Raw genomic sequence first — 21,839 nt, 5'->3', positions numbered from 1 at the left:
CCAGGTCATTTGGTTTCTTTTGTACAGACTGTAAAATTTTTCCTTTGTCAGAAGAGAGCCAATTGTTGATCCATAGGTTTGTAAAATGAGACTTCACTGAAGCAAAAGCAATGGAAAGAGATATCACTTGAAGAGGTCTTGGTTGCAAATATGTTGCCTGTTTTGCAATATTATCGACTTTCTCGTTTCCAGGTATACCACAATGACTAGGTATCCATTGAAATGTTATTTCCTTTTGGAGTTCTTTTAGTTTACTTAGTTGTTTCTGAATTGGAATAATTCTATGTGCATATAGGTTTGGTATATATTTAATTATATTAAATATAGCCCCCTTGGAGTCGGTAAGTATGCAAATAGATTTTTCAGAATTTGAGTAACACACTGAAGAGCAGCATCAATAGCTAGTAATTCAGTGTCAAGACTGGAGGAGGATGAACATGGTATGAAATAACTTTCTTGATATTTTGGAATATAATACCCTGCTCCTGGTGTCCCATTATTAGGATTTAGAGATCCATCTGTATAAATTTGAAGGTTAAATTACACAATATGCAGTCGACACGAAATTATGATTTTTCGTGCTTAATTAATATAAAATGGCAGTGCTAACAATGGTGGCACTGCTGACACGTTTTCAATACCACCTATATGTCAGGCTACAAACTTTTCAAATGCACCTCGTATATATTCGTGGGTTTCTGTGTTTCGTCATAGAAATATGAAATTTTTTTTCCCTCTAAAAGTTGGTATAGTAGGATAATGTTTGAACAAATTTCATAAAGTGAAATTGCACGATATAAAAGTATTCTTATATAACTCTACCTGTCAACATGCTCTCGTCAACTATACATGGCCCACGTAACAGGAGAAGGTCACAAGGCACAAAGTTATCATGCTGTGATCGGGCGATGGAAACTATGTCCCCTGGAACTAGCTGGTCTGTGAATACTGGACGCCATCGTCTATTCCTGTAAACCTGGAAACATTGCAAAGACACGTGCTATAGCAGAAATTTCGGTTGTGCACTGATACAAATAATAGTATCTGTAGAACACAAGAGGAGAGCTGTGTGAGAAAGAAAGTGAGCATAGGTTTCCACGCACAGCAGTGGACTGTAAACTTAAACAAGAAGTCAATTCTGTAAAAGAGAACCTGATATAGAAAATATCTCATGTGTGTCTATTGTGCCATTTTCATTTTCTTTCTCATTTCCATCACATTCCTAAAAATTAGTCTTATTTCATAAATGATCATAACTAATTGGTGGAATACAAATTGGACGTCTGCCATGCCACTAATGGTGCGCATATCGAGGTGTATTAGGTATGTAAAAAAGATTTTGAGTTACCCTACCCGTAGAAGCAAACCCAATGTAAATATCAACAATACTTTTCAAGTAATAAAATAATGAAATGTTCCACATTTAAGCTGGACACTCTGTATATGGATATTACTGGACCAGTGAGATTATGTTCCCACTCTTCTCCATCAGAGGTCTCCCCAGACATTACCAGAGTAACTTGCTGAGAATAAATGACAGATCTGGATAAAAATTTATATTCATAAACAAAGGTATTTTTTTCATGCAGTAAATTTAGTAGAAGTCAACTGATTCTTTGCCATGAATGGCCATTATCTCAGTTTTTTTCAGAAGAAATTCCTATAATTAAGCTGCATATCGAACACTGTAAATTACCTTCCCTCATTAGAAAACAACAACAACAAAGCTAACTCTTTACTTATTTCAAGTAAAATTCCCGTGTTCTCCCTAATCGTTTGTGGATTTTCTCCTAACATATTCGCATCATCCGCATAAACAAATAGCTGATGTAATGCATTCAATTCCAAACCCTCTCTGTTATCCTGGACTTTCCTAATGGCATATTCTAGAGCAATGTTAATAAGTAAAGATGACAGTGCATCTCCTTGCTTTAGCCTGCAGTAAATTGGAAAAACATCAGATAGAAACTAGTCTATACGAACTGTGCTGTGTGTTTCACTACAACACATTTCAATTAATCGAACTAGTTTCTTGGAAATACCAAATTCAATAAGAATATTATATAAAACTTCTCTCCTAACCGAGTCATATGCCTTTTTAAATCTAGGATTGAATAATTATTGGAAGTATTCAGATTGGCAACAGGCCATGACTGTTTGGCCAAACACCTGCATAGAATTGGAATATATCAGTCCCCTAACTGCCCATTGTGCAATTCAAACCAATAAATGGATTCGGAACACCTCAAAATCTGTGCTTCAGTGACTGACCATGACAATATCTTTGAAAAATATTGGAGTGCAAGAGGTCAAATGACTTTACTGTCAAACGCCTGGCATTAGAAAACAACAACAACAAATTATCTTCCGATGTAGCAAGCAGAACTAGATTGTCAGTAGATATTGGTATATAACCATGTCTTGCTTCCTGAATTTTTTTTTATAATGTGATTCATAAAAATGATGAACAGAGATGAAAAGCTACAATCCTGCCTTATTCCTGAAATTATTATTCTCCAATTCGATAATGTTTTTAAGTTTTACTGAAATTTGATTTTGTTTCAACATGAGTTGCTACATTAAATTCATGACGTTATGCTATACATACGTACATCTGGTGTTCAAATAATATGATGTCAGTGAACACAGAAAAAACAAATTTTCAACTCTTCTCATTAAGAAAGAAACCAGTGAAAATAAATCTAAACTATAGAGATGATAAGTTACAAAGAACTGAAAATGCAAAATACCTGGGTATACATTTCGACAATAAGCTCACATGGAGAAATCACATTGAACAGATCAGCACAAAGGCAACAAATCGTTTTAAATTACTAAAAAGACTGGCAGGGACGAAATGGGGTAGCTCAAGGAGTACACTCAACACAACCTACAACACATACATAAAGCCTATCTTAACGTACTGTGGTGGAGCACTAATAACCTCATCAACCACAAATAAACAGATATTAGAACGCACTCAAAATCAAGCTTTACGTCTCATCACTGGTGCAATCAAAACTACTCCAATTGAAGCCACGCAAATAATCACATCTAATAAACCAGTTGTAACAGACCTTGAAACACAAGCCCTTTTAACCTGTGAAAAATTAAGAAGGCTTCCAAATTGCGATAAATGGAGTAGATACAAAGATTCTAAATTTACACTGAGGACCCAAAATGGATACATACAAGAGGTAGAAAAGCTTAAGCAAATTCTAGAAATACAAAGTGAAAAGGAAAACTTGATGTCTCGATATAATCCACTTAATAACTTCAAAGTAGATTGCTGCCTTGATCTTGATGAACTCTTCAACAAAAAAGATATAAATCCAGAAATAGCAAAAGCCATTGCCCTACAAACAATTAATAGAAAATATCCACAAAAGGACTGGTTGTACATTTACACTGATGGATCTCCCATGGATCAAAATGAAGGAGCTGGAGCAGGAGCTACTTGTCAATACTTTTCTCTTTATAAAAATGTTGGCAAGTACACAACAAATTTTGATGGCGAAGTTGAAGCCATTTATACATCACTTCAAAATGTATTTGTTTGGCTAAACCAGTGCAAAAACATAGTCATCCTGTCTGACTCCAAAGCTGCAATCCAGTCCATCAGCTCAACTACATCCCCTAAAATGGAAAAAGTAAAAGAAATTCATTGCATGGTAAAATAAATTCAAATGCTAAATAAAAAAGTGGTCTTCCAATGGATCCCGGCCCACTGTGGACTGAACGGTAACGAGAAAGCAGATATGTTAGCAAAGAAAGGAACTAAAATCAACTTAAAAACAAATTTCAAGTTCCCATATGAATCAATAAAGCGAGTCATAAAAAGAATAAGTTACAGCGAACAGGCAAAACATCAAAATTCAAAATGGAAAGAATTATTGAAAGATCCAAAACTAATTCCTGATCTACCTCGAAAATCTGCCGTGGCCATGTTTAGATTGATTACTGGTCATGATTGCCTCAGTAAACACCTCCATCGTATTGGAGTACTGAATTCACCTAAATGCTTACTGTGCACCAGAGAAGGGGACATGGAGATGGAGCACCTGGCTAATTGTGAAACTCTTAGGACATTTGTGGACCTTCCATCAAAATATTGGGAAGCAAGAAGGATGATGACTTCATTGTTAAATCCAGAGCATTAGATACACACACACACACACACACACACACACACACACGTACATCAGAGCTGTTAGTGTCTACAAAAGTAGAAGTTCCTATAACAATAACATATTAAGAGGAATCACAATACATACAAGTGCATACATTTGTATGATATTTATACTAGCAAAGAGATCATTTGTGCTTACCTGAATCATGTACGGTTTGTTACCCATCTTTCGAATCTCTGCCATGTTGCGTAGCTGCTGCTGTACCAGCGTGCATTCGAACAGAATGAGCATGACCAGAGTGAAGAGGGAGTAGTACCAGTACTTGTCCAGGCACCACAGGGCCACACACAACACTTGGAACACAAAGAAAGGAGCTGTGGCTCGCTCTTTGAACAGCTCCATGAACTCTGGCACAACCATGTCGAGTCTGAAACAGTCCACAAGTTTCAGTGTCAATCACAAACGAACATTATTATATCACATATTCAGGGCTTGAAAAAAAAGCACTCGTCTGCTCGTCTGTGATGAGTGAAAAAAAATTCTGATGTTTTAATTGCGCTTCTATAGTTTCACAATGCTGACTGGTGAGCCAACATACATTTTTAAAGCCCTGTGTACGTATAATTATTAAATAAATAATTGTTAACCCTAGCTCAGAAGATCAACGACAAAAAGCAGTGTTTGAGGTTTATAAATTAACTAATGAATAAAATCTGAATACATTAGTATGGAGAACTAAAACATAAGAGGTCGAAAATAATAATAGACTGCAAAATTATGTACACAGAATGCATAATGGCATATTTGGAGAATACGAATGTAGACAGTAAATTAAAAAGATTGAAATAAATTTGGGCAACAGATGTGATCGTAAAGACTCATGACTAAGAAAAAGGATTTGGACGGTTTGATTAGTGTGTAGTGTGCCGCAAATTTCTTCGATATTATGAAGTTAAACGAGAAATTCCTACAATTCGGAAACTGTACAATGCTGTGAGAAGAGAGAGCAGTATACATTTTACTAGCAAAATAAACACCTTTTGGAGGATAAAAGACATGAGATTCAGGTTAAAAAAGTTTAAAAACAGAAGGTCATGGTAATAAACTCCTTTAGAAGCAAGATACACTAAAATTTAAATAACGAATATCAGATAAAAATCATTCAATCAGAGCACGTCAAAACATACGATGAAAGAGTAATGGAACGGAGAAAAATTCTCTCTGGCGCCGGGATTTGAACCCGGGTTTTCAGCTCTACGTGCTGATGCTTTATCCACTAAGCCACACCGGATACAACTCCGACGCCGGTTAGAATCGTCTCAGATTAAGCTCCAACTCTTGGGTTCCCTCTAGTGGCCGCCCTCTGCACTACGTCATAGATGTCTATGAACGCAGGACCGAAGTCCGCACATGTGCTGAGGTGCACTCGATATGAGACGATTCTAACCGGCATCGGAGTTGTATCCGGTGTGGTTTAGTGGATAAAGCATCAGCACGTAGAGCTGAAAACCCGGGTTCAAATCCCGGCGCCGGAGAGAATTTTTCTCCGTTCCATTACTCTTTCATCGTATGATGACGCAGAATATCTGCATGGAAATATCATATGTACTTCGGTACATTAAAATAATATATACGTCAAACATAATTTAATTTAATTCACGATATTAAAAATCAACATGTCGCTCTCCTAAACGAAACTTGCTGTTTGTGGTGCCATGTTTCTTTCTTTACACTTTATATTAAAAATACGCTGACAAAGTGGTACATACTGGTTTCTGCCATATTTGATGTCCGCATTTGTAACCTCATGATCCTCCTGATAACCTTTCCACTCCATGTACTCTCCAAAAGGAAGGTCCACAGGGAACTGCAGACCACAAAACTGTTTCTTGTTTTCATCCCAGACATACTTTGTCTTCTGGAAGATGAACCAGATGTTCACACCCTGGTTTCCATCATCCTAGAAATGTACATTTAAATACTTCATGATTATTCTGCACTTCTACTGTGTGTTCAGTTCAAAGTGTGTCATGGCTCGCCGTATGCCGTCATGTGGCTAGCTGATGAGCCTAGAGAATTCAATCTTCCTACACTCCCGCACAGGCGTATTACCTAAGTTCCAGAGAAGTTGCCTGGCAAGTGCGGCATTCATTTTGAAGAGTGCGTACCGATACGCATGGTAACGCCGGTAGTGGCAGGAATGTGAACTGTTTGGAAACACGTACTGAGGTGAGTTTTTTTCTTGCTGTCGGGATATGTGGAGAGGGTTAAGACGATTACTTACGTATTTGTTGACATTAACTTCGACGGTCAACATGGACACGGAGCATTTGATTTGTGTTGTGGAATGTTGCCGTACGCAACCGATGATAGCAAATACCCTGCGTACGACTTGCCCGCGAAAAACACAGTTCGAAAGAGGTTATGGTAGTACACAGACCGTACAGCCTGCCATCTGTTGCTACGACGTTCAAGTTATACTGTACACGTTCTCAAGTTCAGATTGAACGCCTTGAATAATAGGCAACTTCTCTGACATAAAAGCTGAAACCCGCTTAAAATCGCTGACTCATCAACAGTATCGTCATGACACACTTTGAAATGAACACCCAGTAGTAGTTAGGAAATTATTCAAGGACATGAAATTAGTTGCTAGCATTATAGCAACCTGTGATGTGTTTAAAAAACACACCAGGAATATTTGGAAGGGTGCAACAGAATCTTGTATGCCGCAAGTTCCCTATCTCAAAATGTTCAGTACAGCATACCCTATTTCCTGTATAATGTGTGCATACTTTTACTGAATCACCCTGTAGTTCAAGGACACTGGATATTCCTGCATTTAAAACACAGTACAAAAACAAACAAAAAAAAATTTCGCACTGTTATAAAAATCATTAATGTGTATTAATCGTGATGGCCAACATCTAAGATTGTTACACAAAATAAAATTTACCAAGTGGTATTATAAAAAATGCTCGCTCCCTCGTAACACACACATACAAAAATAAGTAATGAATGATACTCACCTGGTAGTGATGAACAGAGACCAATTCTGATGATCCATTATTTGCAGTTGGTACAACTTTCGCAACTTTTGCTTTCATAGGATCTTTTGCCTAGAAAAAAAATAAACATACTTAAATATATATCAGCTTAAAATTAAGTCTATATAAGATTCTGGTCACTTGTACCATCATTGACATCTCATCCTTGAAGAGAGGGGGAAGAGGTTGAAGGGGAGGGATAGAAAGAGGGGGAGGGAGAGAGAGGGAGAGAGTGAGTCTGTCCAATGCCTAGGCCCTAGACGTTTGACAACGAAGCCATTAGTCTTCTCACACTCTAATATTCCTGCACCAACATGTCTTCTTTCTCTACAGCCGCACATCTTTTAACTCTCCTATCCAAATCTCATTTTAGTAGAAATGGATTTTTTATTAGGTTGTTTTACGACGCTGTATCAACATCTCAGGTTATTTAGCATCTGAATGAGATGAAGGTGATAATGCCGGTGAAATGAGTCCGGGGTCCAGCACCGAAAGTTACCCAGCATTTGCTCGTATTGGGTTGAGGGAAAACCCCGGAAAAAACCTCAACCAGGTAACTTGTCCCAACCGGGATTCGAACCCGGGCCACCTGGTTTCGCAGCCAGACGCGCTGACCGTTACTCCACAGTAGAAATGGAGGAAATGTCATTTTTATATACAAGATGTAACAAAAAGAGATATCAAAACTTTAGGGAAATATTTCTCACGTGTAGAGGATGAAAATATATTACATAAACATGGGTCCGAAAACGATTTATTTCCGTGTTAGAGCTCATTTTCTACAAATAGTCCTCCCCAAGTTTACAAACAGACGCTTATAAATAAGAGCTTGTTTATAAACAACTTGTAATCTGACTGTAGTAGTGTTCATGTAGTGGTAGTGGAGTCATGACGTAATTCTTAGGTTCACCAATAGTGTTTATTTGTAACTGCACGTACAAAGGTTCTGCAACTCACTTCATTGCTTGACTACATCGGTTGTAAATGAAAGGCACGCACGCATACACGAAAAGAATGATACGAAGGTTCTGAAGACTCTTACAAGATCGCGAGGTATTTGACATAGAAACTAGGTTAACACTTTGCATCCGGCAGTTTTACATGTACAACCTCATTATACTTACTTACGGCTTTTAAGAAACCCGGAGGTTCATTGCCACCCTCACATAAGCCCGCTATCGGCCCCTATCCTGAGCAAGATTAATCCAGTCTCTACATCACACCCAACCTCCCTCAAATCCATTTTAATATTATCCTCCCATCTACGTCTCGGCCTCCCCAAATGTCTTTTTCCCTCCGGCCTCCCAACTACACTCTATATGCATTTCTGGATTCGCCCATACGTGCTACATGCCCTGTCCATCTCAAACGTCTGGATTTAACGTTCCTAATTATGTCAGGTGAAGATTACAACGCGTGCAGTTCTGCGTTGTGCAATTTTCTCCATTCTCCTGTAACTTCATTCCTCTTAGCCACAAATATTGTCTTGAGAACCTTATTCTCAAACACCCTTAATCTTTGTTCCTCTCTCAAAGTGAGAGTCCAAGTTTCACAGCCATACAGAACAACCAATAATATAACTGTTTTGCGGATAGAGTATATGGCCTCTAGATATGGAGGGTAGCTGCAAATATATTGAATAAACAGTCTTGGACAGCCGATAAGGGGTGGTCCTCCAGCTTGGGGGTTGGGAGAAGGGCTAACAATCCATCACCGTAAAAAAACAGCTTGTTACGAAACCACACAATAAGCTTCGGAATTGGACTGATTCTCTGGCACGACCACCTCATTATTAAAAGCAAAATTGTGTTTTTATCAACTACGTTCATATTTTTTTTTAATTTTAATTAACATTAGACTTAATTTAAATAATTTAAAATAATTTTATATTTTTTAAATATTGTAAACCTAATGTTTTTTTTCTTAAAAGGAGGAAAGGGGTTTTATTTCAACTGCAGTTAACTAAAACCCCGTCACCTTTCATGCATATCATTACGCCGATTGCTTTACATGGGCTGTCCCCATCCTTTACCACAGGCTCAATTGATTGCAGTAGCCTGGACGCGAAGCTGCGACTTCAGGCACGATATGTTGGCCAGACATTTCTTGTGCGCGTTAAACTGCTCGGGTAACGAACCCAATACGACTTTACCCGATTATGCAGGTATACGAACTCTTGGTTAAAAGCTATAAATTTGCATGTAGTAGTGGCATAAGTCTTCCGGACGCAACGTGTTAATATATTGTTGGGTAATCATGGACATAAAATGTTATTAAACTGCCTTGCATTGATTACTTGATTTTCAATATTTTCAGATATGGTCAACTAAAACCTTTACGGAATTCTGATGGCCTGATTGAGTTTCATTTCCTGTATGAGATCGGCGCACCCTCGGGCGAAATTCATGACACGAAGATGACAAGAGCAGAGAAATACTACAGACACAAGAAGACACATTTGGGGTTCGTAGCTGAACAATACGTATTCTGTTAACAGTAATATTTACGATATTAGTCTTTCAACTGTCATAAACGCAAAAGGTTTGCTATTACGTCACGAACTTAGAATGACAGAACCGTAGCTTTGCTTTTCTCCCATAAGAAGCCATATCGTATTTTGCAAGTGCAGGTCAACATGTGTTGGACAGTTTTGGAATTATCTTATAATTCATTGTAGTGGTAGTGTTTCGATAAGTGTAAGGTAATAATTCAATTAATTTATTTATGTATTTACGTCTAATGACTTATCTAACTGATAAAAAACAAATATTACAACATATAATAATTTGGTTTTTATTATAAATTTCATTTGCGAACGTTTGTGCCTTATTGGCATCATCACGCAATGAACTATACAATATCTAAATATTTGTGCACGTCAAAATATTTGGTTTACAAAAGTGATTAACAATAAAATAAAACATGCTAAAAACATTTGATAACCTAGGCTCATATAATTCACATGAATATTGATGTTGAAATAAGTAGCATTCATAGTTATACCCCAGATCACATATAACAGATTGATCACTCTTACGGCCTTTGAAGGCAACAACTTTTATCAATCTCTCTAAGCTGCCATCTAGCGATAGTAGAAGAAGTAGCACTACATACTTTAATCATGTTACATTGATTACACACATTAAGACTAGTTCAAAAATGTATCACAATGTCACCTTCCTAATCAATAACAACAAAATGAAACAAAAAACGTACTTCCAATGTGATAAAGTTATGCTTTGAGAGTCACAGAAGATGTTCCAAATGGTGACCATTCACATTAATGCACATTCGAAGGCGTTCCCCGAAAGACCGTATGACTGCCCGGCATGTTGCTGGCTGAATGGACACACAAGCCTGTCGAATGCGTTGCTGCATGTCGTCTGGTGTTGTCACAATGTTCTGGTACACACTGTCCTTTACAGTTCCTCACACGAAGAAGTCGAGTGGCGATAGGTGCGGAGAACGTGCAGGCCACTGTACGTGAATTGTGGCGTCGACAGTTGTGGTTTGTTTACGTGTTAGACAGCAAACACACGACACACGACGTGTACGGACATCAGTCGTCTTTCGTTTTGTGTAAGTTAATGCACAAGATGAATGGGGCATCGCAACAAATGGCACATTCTGATGGCATTCATTTTTCATTTTGTTGTTGTTATTGATTGGGAAGGTGACATTGTGATACATTTTTGAACTTGTCTTAATGTGTGTAATCAATGTAACATGATTAAAGTATGTATTTATTTATTCTGGTGTAGTTAAGGCCATTAGGCCTTCTCTTCTAGTGCTATTTGAAAAATTGATGACGTCACGTGTATCTTGTACCATAATGTAGTTACATGCACCAAATCTCCACACTCATGTTAGCCTCTCGTTCTAACATAACTCTCAAAAACAAAAATTCCAGTACCTATCCAAACAAAAAAAAAGTTATAATAGGTGCACAAGATAAATGGGACACCCTGTGTGTGTGTGTTTTTTTTATATTATATAAAATATGTGTGTGATAAGGGGTTATACGTTAAAGATAAGAAAACACATAGCCTACATTTTACATATATTATTTCAATGTACCGAAGTACATATGATATTTCCATGCAGATATTCTGCGTCATCATACGATGAAAGAGTAATGGAACGGAGAAAAATTCTCTGCATGGAAATACCATATGTACTTCGGTACATTGAAATAATATATGATATGCGTAAATCACGAAGTGATTTAAGACGGCGCTTATTCCGTCGGATCCCGGCCAACTAGTCACTCATAACATAACGAGTGCACCTCAGCACATGTGTGGACTTCGGTCCTATGTTCATAGACATCTATGACATAGTGCAGAGGGCGGCCACTAGAGGGAACCCAAGAGTTGGAACTCAACCAGAGACAATTCTGTCCGACGTCGGGGTTGTATCCGGTGTGGCTTAGTGGATAAAGCATCAGCACGTAGAGCTGAAAACCCGGGTTCAAATCCCGGCGCCGGAGAGAATTTTTCTCCGTTCCATTACTCTTTCATCCTACATTTTACAGTTGTACCTAATATTGAAATTGGAATTGTTTTCTAGAACCAAATTGAAATAAATAAATGTTCTGTTTGTGTTGGAACAGAGGTATCGTATAATGCTTGAATTGAGATGTGTTGCAACAGTTCACGCCAAAGTTTGAGTCTCAAAGTTAAATGCGGCGTATTTCTTAAACTAACTTGTGATATACGTGAATGTGTCCGATTTCAGAGAGGGCAAAGGGAGAAGGAAGAGAAAGGGGTAGGGAAACAGCAGTAAATGTCTATTTACGTCCATTAAATACGCTGAATGCAAGAATGACACATGTTTTACTCTGCTATTTACTGTATACAAAAGAAAACTTCTCGCTGAAATTTAAAACGATCTGACCATCTCCACTTCGAATATAATATGAACGCAAAATACAGAACTACACTAAAAACATTTCCATCTAAAGTATTATAGATTTTCTAATTCCCTTATTTTTAACATTGTTCTTAAAAATTCGTTGCGACTGGCAACAATGTCGTCACGTTCCATTAAATATTTCTTACTGCCATCGTTTCTGCTGTATTGGAATCCAACAGCTTTTGGTATTTTCCGCAATAAAGAACGTGAAATTTTAATTTGCAGTGTTCCGTATTTTGCTAGACAGACCCGTCGCTTAAAGCATTCTCTCCAAAACAAGACCAACGAAAATTTGTCTTCCATTCCTTACATTGTCATATTCGCTCTGAAAATATATAGGCCTAGCCTATAAACACGACCCACAACTTCCTTGATATCAGAGTATGTAGACTAATGTCCTCTACCATCTATTAAATAGAAAGTAATTTACTAAGCACATGAACATTAACACACCTATCACAATATCCATAATTTTGAATGAAAAGTAATTGTAAATGAAGTGTTTAAAAACTGAACTTACTAGGTTACAAGCAGATCTAGACTGAGGGAGGATAACAAAGACATTAACGTGATGTAGGAACATTTTTTGAAACAGATATGTGGTGGTATAGGTCTCGCAAGCAGGGAATACCGACGGAAGGAATGCGAATGAAACAATGCGATAAGGAAGAGCCGGCGACAGGAAAGGTCACGAGATAGCTTGAATGATATTCAAGAGTACAATCGGAAGAGAAATGACATCGATAGAATCAGTCTTGCGTTGTGATAGTTACATTACGACTTTAGTTTGTTCCATTGCATGTGAATACGTGTCTTGTATCGCACGGTATTATTATTTCATTCGTAAACATATGTTGCGCGTTTAATTAGCTTCGAATTTTTCTCTTGCTACGTTCTTTATTTCCACAGCGATGTCCTCATTCGTTCATCTTCTTGGAAGAGACAGTACTTCCATCGGCCCGAACCTCTCGCTCCCTCGACGTGCCTACATACACACGTCAAAATAGACAGCAATGCCACCATTGCTTTTCGGTAATTGTTCCTTGCGCGAGCTATAAGTAGCACACCCTTATCCCCTCGTTACTGATTGGCAAGGTTCGCCCTAACGTTTAAACTCAACCGCGGGAAATTTCCTCCTGTATAGAAAACAAAATAGAACACCATTTTCATTCTCCAAGTTGGAATTTCTGTCATCTGAAAAATGTATTGTCTTCAGCTAAGTTTGAATCGAAAACATTCAGTCTAGAAGCTTCCTGATAATTATTTTACTTTCACGAACAAAAACTTCCTCTTCGGTGAGACAAAAATTAAATGACAGGCAAGAAGGTACAACAAAATATTTAAAACATAATTCTAATTAACTGGGTCAGGTACATATCTCCCATTTATAGCCTACCTTCGCAACTACCGTATTTTCAAGTGACGTAAGAGGCAGTGTTTATGACAGAATAAACAGCATTATGTCACTCACATCCTTGTTGTAACCACGTGTCGTTTCGTAATGTGCTAACACCATGCAGTAATTAACGCTAAAATTTTTAATAAGAAAGGCCGTTTTTCCTCGGTGGTCGACTGGTCACCATGCCTACCATTAAGTTTAGGTTCTCGGGTTCAAAACTTGGCCAGTTATGAATTTTTTAAAAGATACAAATCATTGGCTTTGTTCAACTCTCCATTTGTAATTCAGTCACAACAAAGAAAGAATATATTATTAAAATTGTTTACAATTTACATTAACGGTATTTAAAATTTTGTGTATTATTATTATTATTATTATTATTATTATTATTATTATTATTATTATCATCATCAGTCCAGTTTTCACAGGGGGATGTGAAACTAGTTCCGAGAAAATCGTTCGTGACAACATTGTCGTGCTGCGGCTGAGAAGAAACATTTGCCAATATGAAATTTTCGCTAACCTCGCGAGAATCACTACACGACATTTTACTAAAAAATTGTGAAATTGAGTTTTGCGGTCGCTTAGACATATCAAAGAACCCAGAACGATAATGTGAAGTTTATAGGCTATTTAAAATATGAATGTTGTCAAATGCACAAAACGTTAAAGGAACATTTCACAATAAAATTGGATCTCAAACTAACGAGCGGGTGAATACCGCTCTTAAAATGAGTTTAAAATCGACAATGCACAATATTTAACATTTGCACTGCAGAATTGACAAAACAACTTTTTCAATATGTTTCCCAACAAGTTAAATTTCATATTGTGTCAGCTTTATTTTATTACAAGGTTGGTATTAGGCAGTAGATCTCTCTATAATAAAGATAGCATTGTTATAATTCGAACGTGCCGCAGCACCAAGAACAGGAATTATATTGAAGAAGGGGTAGGAGGACTGTGCTTAAGTACAAGTAAATTTGAGACCTGTTTCTGACATTCAGTATTTTTTAATGCTTCAGATCAAAGTAAGTGACGATTCGGAAGAATTAGTAATAGCAGGGTGAGGAAAAAATTCGCGGACAAGCTCCAGCATGTGATTCTTCAGAGAAAATCAATAAACTCTTCTGTTTACGTAAATTTCAAATGCCGCATATTTTTCTCAGAAATGTAAATTGAAACAGAGAACACAGCAATACTGTAAATATTACTTTCTACTATTACCGCTTCCAGGAATGTCGTAATGCAACAATGTTTGGGTGAATATTTCTTATAGTCTATAGGCCTTTTTTTCACATTTGTTATAGTCCATAAGAATAGCCTATTTTTTTGTTCTAAATTCAGATTGTTTTTATTTTCACGTAATGGCTTACATATTACATAAAATTAGGGGACATTATGAATTCAAATTGTATTAAATTTCTATTGATTTTTAGATAATTTTAAAGATACGATAGAAAGGTATGATGTCATATCACTTAAATAACTCCCTCGATAACCCACTAACCTTGTCACATACCTCGACTTAATTTCACTTACAATTAGCTACCCTTCATTTAACCAATCTAACCCATGAACGTATGTGATAAGGTTAGTGGGTTAGTTGAGGGGATTATTTAAGTGATATGACATCATACCTTTCCATCGTATCTTTAAAATTACCGGTTTTTAATAATAATAGTAGTGGTGGTGATGATGATGATGATGATGATGATGATGATGATGATGATGATGATGATGATGATGATGATGATATTTAGTATTATTTGATGTGCTGAATACAAATTTTATCTTATTTCAGAAAATCTTATGTTGAATAGGCATACACGAAGATTGAGTTTTAATAAAATTGTTGCAATAATTTTTAAATAAAATTATTTAAAAGATGAGTAATTTCATTCGTGTCTGTTTACAAAAAAAAAATGAATTTCAACTGGAACTGAACCCGAGTCCTCTTCGTTTTTAAGCAAATATCATAACCACTCAGCCAAGCATCTCAGCTTGTCTACACTCTCTTATTGAACAGAGTGTATTTACAATGCTGTTACGTTGACATTTAAATAATTTGGCTGTTTGATGTCACATTGCAAGACTTTTCCTTTTTTGTTTTTTGTAAAGTTTTCACGTAATGGATTACGATTTACATAAAATTATAGAACGTTTCGAACTCAAATTGTACATTTCTCTTAGTTTTTAAATAATAATAATAATAATAATAATAATAATAATAATAATAATAATAATAATAATAATAATAATGTCTCAATTGATTTGCTGGATACAAATCACGTTATTTCCGTAAAGCTGATTATGAATACACGAACTTAAAATTGAGTTTCAACTACAACCAGACAAATTAGGCTATTGCAAGAATTTTTTAATGAAATTATTTAAAATATCTGTAATTTCCTTTATTTGTAAAAAATAAAATAAACGAATAAAAATTAACTTCACATGGAATCGAACCCGCATCCTCTTTGTCCATAAGCCAAAACGATGACCATTCATCCAAGCAGTTTAACTTATAATATGGTTCCTGTTGGACCTAGATTGATTCTAGCGAATTTACAGTGTTGCAATATCGATATTTAAATCCTTTAGTCTGTGAAAAATATGCAAGATCGGATATTTATGTAAATAGAAAGTATCTTAATTTTCGCCAGATAATCGCGTGATGAATTGCGTTCATTTTATTTGAAGTTTAATGCATAAAAATTGGGTTAATATTGAATTCGTTCAAAAAAAAAAAAAAAAAAAAAAAACTCGAAAGCTTAGATAGGCTACAATACCAATTCATGTCACAGAACTTGCGCAGATCTCCTTTACAACCTTAAAATCTGCTGGGGGGGGGGGGGGGGGGAATAGTACTACTACCTATTACTCATAGGCAAAATGTATTGTAGGTCTACATGGGGAAATTAAGGATAGAACGTGAAACAGAAGAAGAGAGACGATGACCGTGACCAGAAGGAGGGAGGTAGAGAGGAGGTGGGGGTACAGGGTAATGGAGGAAAAGAATCTTTCCTAGTTAACGTGAATGGTTGTGTGCAAGAATGGCACATTTGTAACTGAATTATCCAGGGCAATGGTACTGTATATAGCCTAATATATACCCCTACACCCTACAAACTTTGTTTGAAATATGGGAACCTAGATTTGGGAATCATTCTGTACATAAAGCTTCACGTACCATTAAATAAAAATGCTTGTTTTATTAAAATCGCAAAAAAATTAAACTTGACATTATTTTGTCGTTCACACGTTCTTGATAAACCAGTAGATACCTACCATACTTAATTAAAATCCATACTCTTCTAATATTAAATGTCAATAAGAGCAAATTTAATTGAATTTGTAAACGCTCAGTCGTTTGGACTAGCCAGACATAAGGCGTCCATCAAAGACAACCTGTCTTGCTTATATGTCCTCATGATGGAACCTGTATATAATTAGTTCCGAAACGTTGAAATATAAGTTCCAAGACATGGTGAAATATCCAAAAGTCTCTTTCGTTAACACATTCATTGTGAAAGCCTAAAACCTCACATATATTAGGATAAACATGTTATAAAATAATTTTTGCCTTGATTCTGAATGGGGAAATTCCCATATTGTCATTTATGCTGTTATACGTGTCACTCAGCTGATAAACAAGTATAAGGTCAATAGGGTAAACAGAAAATATATTGATAATCTTAATAAAAAAAGGAGACAATAAGCACTTTCCTGGATTACTAATATTGTATACCTGCATATTTACAATTTTCTGCTTAAGAATAACATGGCTTCAGTGATTTCGTGAATTATTATTATCATCTCTGTTAAGATATGAAACATATTTAAAAATGGTTCACAGTCTTTTAACTTACTACCCATATAATATGTCCATAAAATGAAGAATCCTTCTGCTCATAACCTTAAAATTCATATCAGATGGTGTTCAAGAAGACATTAAACAGGTAATGTCTATTCATAATCTTAACATGTTTTTGCAGAATACAAGACTGTAATTCACACACTTAATTAAAATAACAAACGATAAGTTTCTTCTGCTCTATAGGACACTATGAAAAAAGTGAAATAGGTTAATACATTGCCACGTTCGCAAAATCATGTATACATGAAATATGGCCAACTACAAGACAACATACAGTAAAGGTTATGATTACACATCGACTTACAAACTTAACTAGACTGTGAAATGCGATCTCCTAAAATAAATGTCAACTTACACTTTTGCATGTTAAGAAACATTGTACGTGTACAGACCAGTGGCAGCAGAGACAACTCAGAATTTGTACAAGACCAATCACCGCCACTCCGATGAGACCTGCTTCATAATAATCTTCAATTCCATAAACAAAAATCCACCCGTACAACCAGCCTCCATAGAGAACAAGAAATGGTAATATATATCCGTGAAACAGAAACTGACGAGGGATATGGAGACTAACAGATTGAACTAAATCATCAATACGCGTTTCACCCACCATGTTTACAGTCTCATGGCAGCGCGGGGGGCGGGTGGTACATGTATAGGGCTTACCAACCAAAGAAATTAAAATAATCTCGCACGGTCACTTGATTCGTTTGAAAGCGACATCTGATTTCGAACTTGCGCACCATCTACCAACCATGTTCAGTAGTAATCTTTAATTGTTCAGTATTTCTTTCTTTTATAGTACTGTATAATATATTCATCAAGCGCACATAATTATTATCAATATTATTTTTATGAGTACTACATGTAATAACAAAAGTTGGATAATCTGCATACATTATAGTTTTAGCTGTCACTTTAGATGGAAAGTCCATTTGTCATAACAAGAAACAAAGAGGGCCAAGTATTGAAACCTGTAGAACTTCATACTGGTATTATTTAATTGTAGCTTCAGCACTATTTCCCTCATTTATTTCAACAATATGGTTGCGTCCAATCAAAATGTATGAAAAAATGATATTCTTTTTCCTTATGCCATAGAATGCAAGTTTCATTGACAATAAATGGAATGGGATCAAGTGCCTTACTACTTAAATTTTATTATTGAGTATGATCTCTGATCACTTCAGAGGTATGATACAGGAACGGGAAAATTTATATTCTCAAAAGTAGCCGTCATGGTGTCTAGTGGCTAGAGGACTGGACTTATAATCCTGTGGACCCGGGTTCGATCCCGATAACTTGTGCTGGGCAAGCCCATGGTCCAGGTAATCCAGTTCCCCTGTGGCATCCCAACAAATCTTCATAATCATCTCATCTCATCTCAGTTATCGACCAGACTCCTATGGCACACTCTGGGAATAACTCTGTTGGTAAATTGATCTACATAACTGTCTTCATATGAGAGAATGACTAAGTTAAGTACCTGTCATCAGTTAAAAAAAAATATATATATATATATATATATATATATATTCTCAAAAGTCATATACATACCCTAGTCCTGAAGAGATCAACAATTACGTCCAGAATAATTCGATGGTGTTTGGGTAAAGGGAGAAAATAAATTTGTTATGAGTGAAATTAAAATTAAACATCGGACATTTATTGCAAATAATTTTCTACAAAAATAAAACACATCAAATGATTTTTTTTTTGTCACATTCACTTGTAGCATTTAACCTGTGTATTCCCCTGGGGAGCAAAATTCCATTTGAACAAAAAATTTCTTAAACTCTCTTTACCCGAACACCACCGATTTTTTCCTGAACAGAGACCAAATTGTGAAATACTAATAAGTTTAATATGGTGAAAGTATTCTCTGAAGTGTAGGGGAATAACATAAAAAAAAGATAAAATACTACTAGCCTGTAATTTCCAACACAATCGCTACTATCTTCCTTATAAACAAGGACAGTTTTGCTAATTTAAATATCTGATGAAAAACTCCACACTTTAAATATGTATTAATGCACGTAATAAGTGGAAAACATGTATGATAAGATTACATATTTAAGTAATGTATAAGAATTGTTCATTTTCTAACAATATTATAGTACCGGTAATTAAAACTTAATTGAAAGTGATGTTTGAAGTAAATATACTCAAACCATAAATATATATATATATAGGGTACTATTGGGTCTTTTAATCTTTTTAACAATATGTAAGACCACATTTTCAGTGACTTCATGCCATCGTAAATTTATACACTGAGAAAGAGAGTTGTTACATAACATGCCTTAAACTGACATACCATAGGTGTCCGAAACTGATTTTGGTTAACAATAAATTAAATAATAGAATTGACAAAATAGTGAAGAGGAAGAGGATCGAACTAACGTTTCAATTTGTCAATTAATGCAGAAATTGTAATTCTAAATTATAATGGTACGATACCATCTCAACACCATAGTGAAATTATTTTTTTATTAAAAATATCGGGAACTGAATTAAAAAAAAAAGTACTAAATTTACAGCATACTAGGCCTATCTATTGCTTAGTTCCTTCATAAACTGTAACTGAAAGCACGTGTTTAATATTGGTTCAGATGATATAGCATATTTCATACTTGTCTCGTTATCCAAGAATGCTGCTAAAGTTGTTGTTTAGCCAACTGTCTGAGACAGATTTGAATCTCATAGGTGACACCATTAAGGTACCGCTGATGAGGCAACTAAGGTAGGAGATAATGAGGGTGTTTAAAATGTTTTATTTTAGAATGAATATATTACAAAATATTTTAAAACAAAAACTAAATAAATCATATAGAAATGCTGGGTAACTTTCGGCGTTGGACCTCAGACTCATTTCGCCATCATTAATTCACATGTCATCATCATCATCATCATCATCATCATCATCATCATCATCATCATCCATACAATACCCAGGCTAAGTTATGGTGTGGCGTGCTGTACTTGTACAAGAGCATGGCCGTTTGGCCACCCAGTCATTCACAGAATAGGAGTGGTAAGCACAATAAGCCACAGGCTGCAGTGCAAGCAGCCTTCGGGTTTCTCCTCTGTACAAGAGAAAGCACACGCATACATACATATAGAATGTATGTGACCAAATATGTGCTAAATTACATAGGTATTAATTGTTATAATGCTATAGATATGCATTTGCATGCTCAGTCTGATTTATCAGTTTCTTCCAACTTGAAATTTTATTTTCAACTTATTATCAGAACTGGCTATGTGGAACAATGTAAATGATTTGTAGAGTACTTGTTAATATTCTAAAATTCAGATAATTAAGTTCATTTGTACAATTATTATTATTACTACTTGCTTACTTACTTACAAATGGCTTTTAAGGAACCCGAAAGTTCATTGCCGTCCTCACATAAGCCTGCCATTGGTCCCTATCCTGAGCAAGATTAATCCAGTCTTTACCATCATATCCCACTTCCCTCAAATCCATTTTAATATTATCCTCCCATCTATGTTGTTGTTATTATTATTATTATTATTATTATTATTATTATTATTATTATTATTATTATTATTCCCCCTTCAGGGAAAGGGTACAGGTTAAGGTCTGTCTTCGCAGTGGCCCCCATTATACTATCCAGAATAGAATTTTTTATGAAGTTAACAATGTAGCAATGAAAGGAAATGTCAAAATTTTAAATTGCTGAAGTGAAATGTTCATTTCACAATAAAGACATTTGCAAATACAGCAGTTCGGTATTTTCAGACATTCCGAACTCTCTCATTCGGCAGTGTAGCAAAGTGTTCAATTTTGGGTTTCTCCAAATTAAAACTGGGTGGTTGCAACATAGACTTCAGACTTGGCAAATTGCAGTGGTAATTTTATTACAGAAAATACAATATAAATGGATCTTCGCAGTTCCTCTGAATATGATGATCAAATTACAAAGGAAATCGCAATATGTACATTATCGTGGAATGAAATAAAAAGTTCTCCCCGGCGGGGAATCGAACCCCGGTCTCCCGCGTGACAGGCGGGGATACTGACCACTATACTACCGAGGACCACGTTTCGTTTTGCTTATATTCTAACTATTTATTTAAATAAATATGTTATGTAAGACCATTTACTCTTTAAATATGTTATTTGCTTATGCATAAGAACGCGTCAACATTTTTTATGAGTTATAAGAGATTCAGATTTGAGAGAATTTGCATGAATTAGGTTATGTTCGGAAATCCACTTTCTCCCTGAAATCCAGAGTCGAGCATTGACATGATTGGTTGGATCCAAAGACGTCGTAGTTATATATCTCGGCGAATGTGATGTACGATCCTAATAACACGGAAGTCTACGATTATTTTATAGAATTTATTAGATTTTACCCTGGAAGCCAGTCAGTCATTTCCAGTCGTGATCTGTAGGATGGAAGGACCAAAGCAAAAACTACTGGTAATAGTACGGC

General features: G+C 35.9%; 1 protein-coding gene and 1 non-coding gene across 2 annotated transcripts in view; both read right to left on the bottom strand.

The window, feature by feature from the left end:
- The window catches only part of LOC138711164 (endoplasmic reticulum transmembrane helix translocase), a 76,274-nt gene extending 58,252 nt beyond the window's left edge, over positions 1 to 18,022 (bottom strand). Inside the window, exons 1-5 of the mRNA XM_069842518.1 lie at positions 17,726 to 18,022; positions 7,160 to 7,249; positions 5,900 to 6,090; positions 4,329 to 4,557; positions 823 to 976 (exon numbers count right to left, since the gene is read on the bottom strand). Of these exons, the coding sequence (XP_069698619.1) occupies positions 823 to 976; positions 4,329 to 4,557; positions 5,900 to 6,090; positions 7,160 to 7,249; positions 17,726 to 17,986 (925 nt within the window). The 5' untranslated portion in view covers positions 17,987 to 18,022. The remainder of the gene's footprint in view (positions 1 to 822; positions 977 to 4,328; positions 4,558 to 5,899; positions 6,091 to 7,159; positions 7,250 to 17,725) is intronic.
- A 3,344-nt stretch (positions 18,023 to 21,366) lies between these two features.
- TRNAD-GUC (transfer RNA aspartic acid (anticodon GUC)) lies at positions 21,367 to 21,438 on the bottom strand. Its single transcript has one exon. It is a non-coding gene; the product is annotated as a tRNA-Asp (tRNA).
- Between the last annotated feature and the right edge of the window lie 401 nt (positions 21,439 to 21,839).

Source organism: Periplaneta americana, chromosome 12 (assembly GCF_040183065.1).
Source record: "Periplaneta americana isolate PAMFEO1 chromosome 12, P.americana_PAMFEO1_priV1, whole genome shotgun sequence".
In the NCBI taxonomy this organism is placed as follows: Eukaryota; Metazoa; Arthropoda; class Insecta; order Blattodea; family Blattidae; genus Periplaneta; species Periplaneta americana.
Note: the sequence above shows the minus strand (reverse complement) of the source record. Positions and strands in the feature narration are given on the sequence as shown.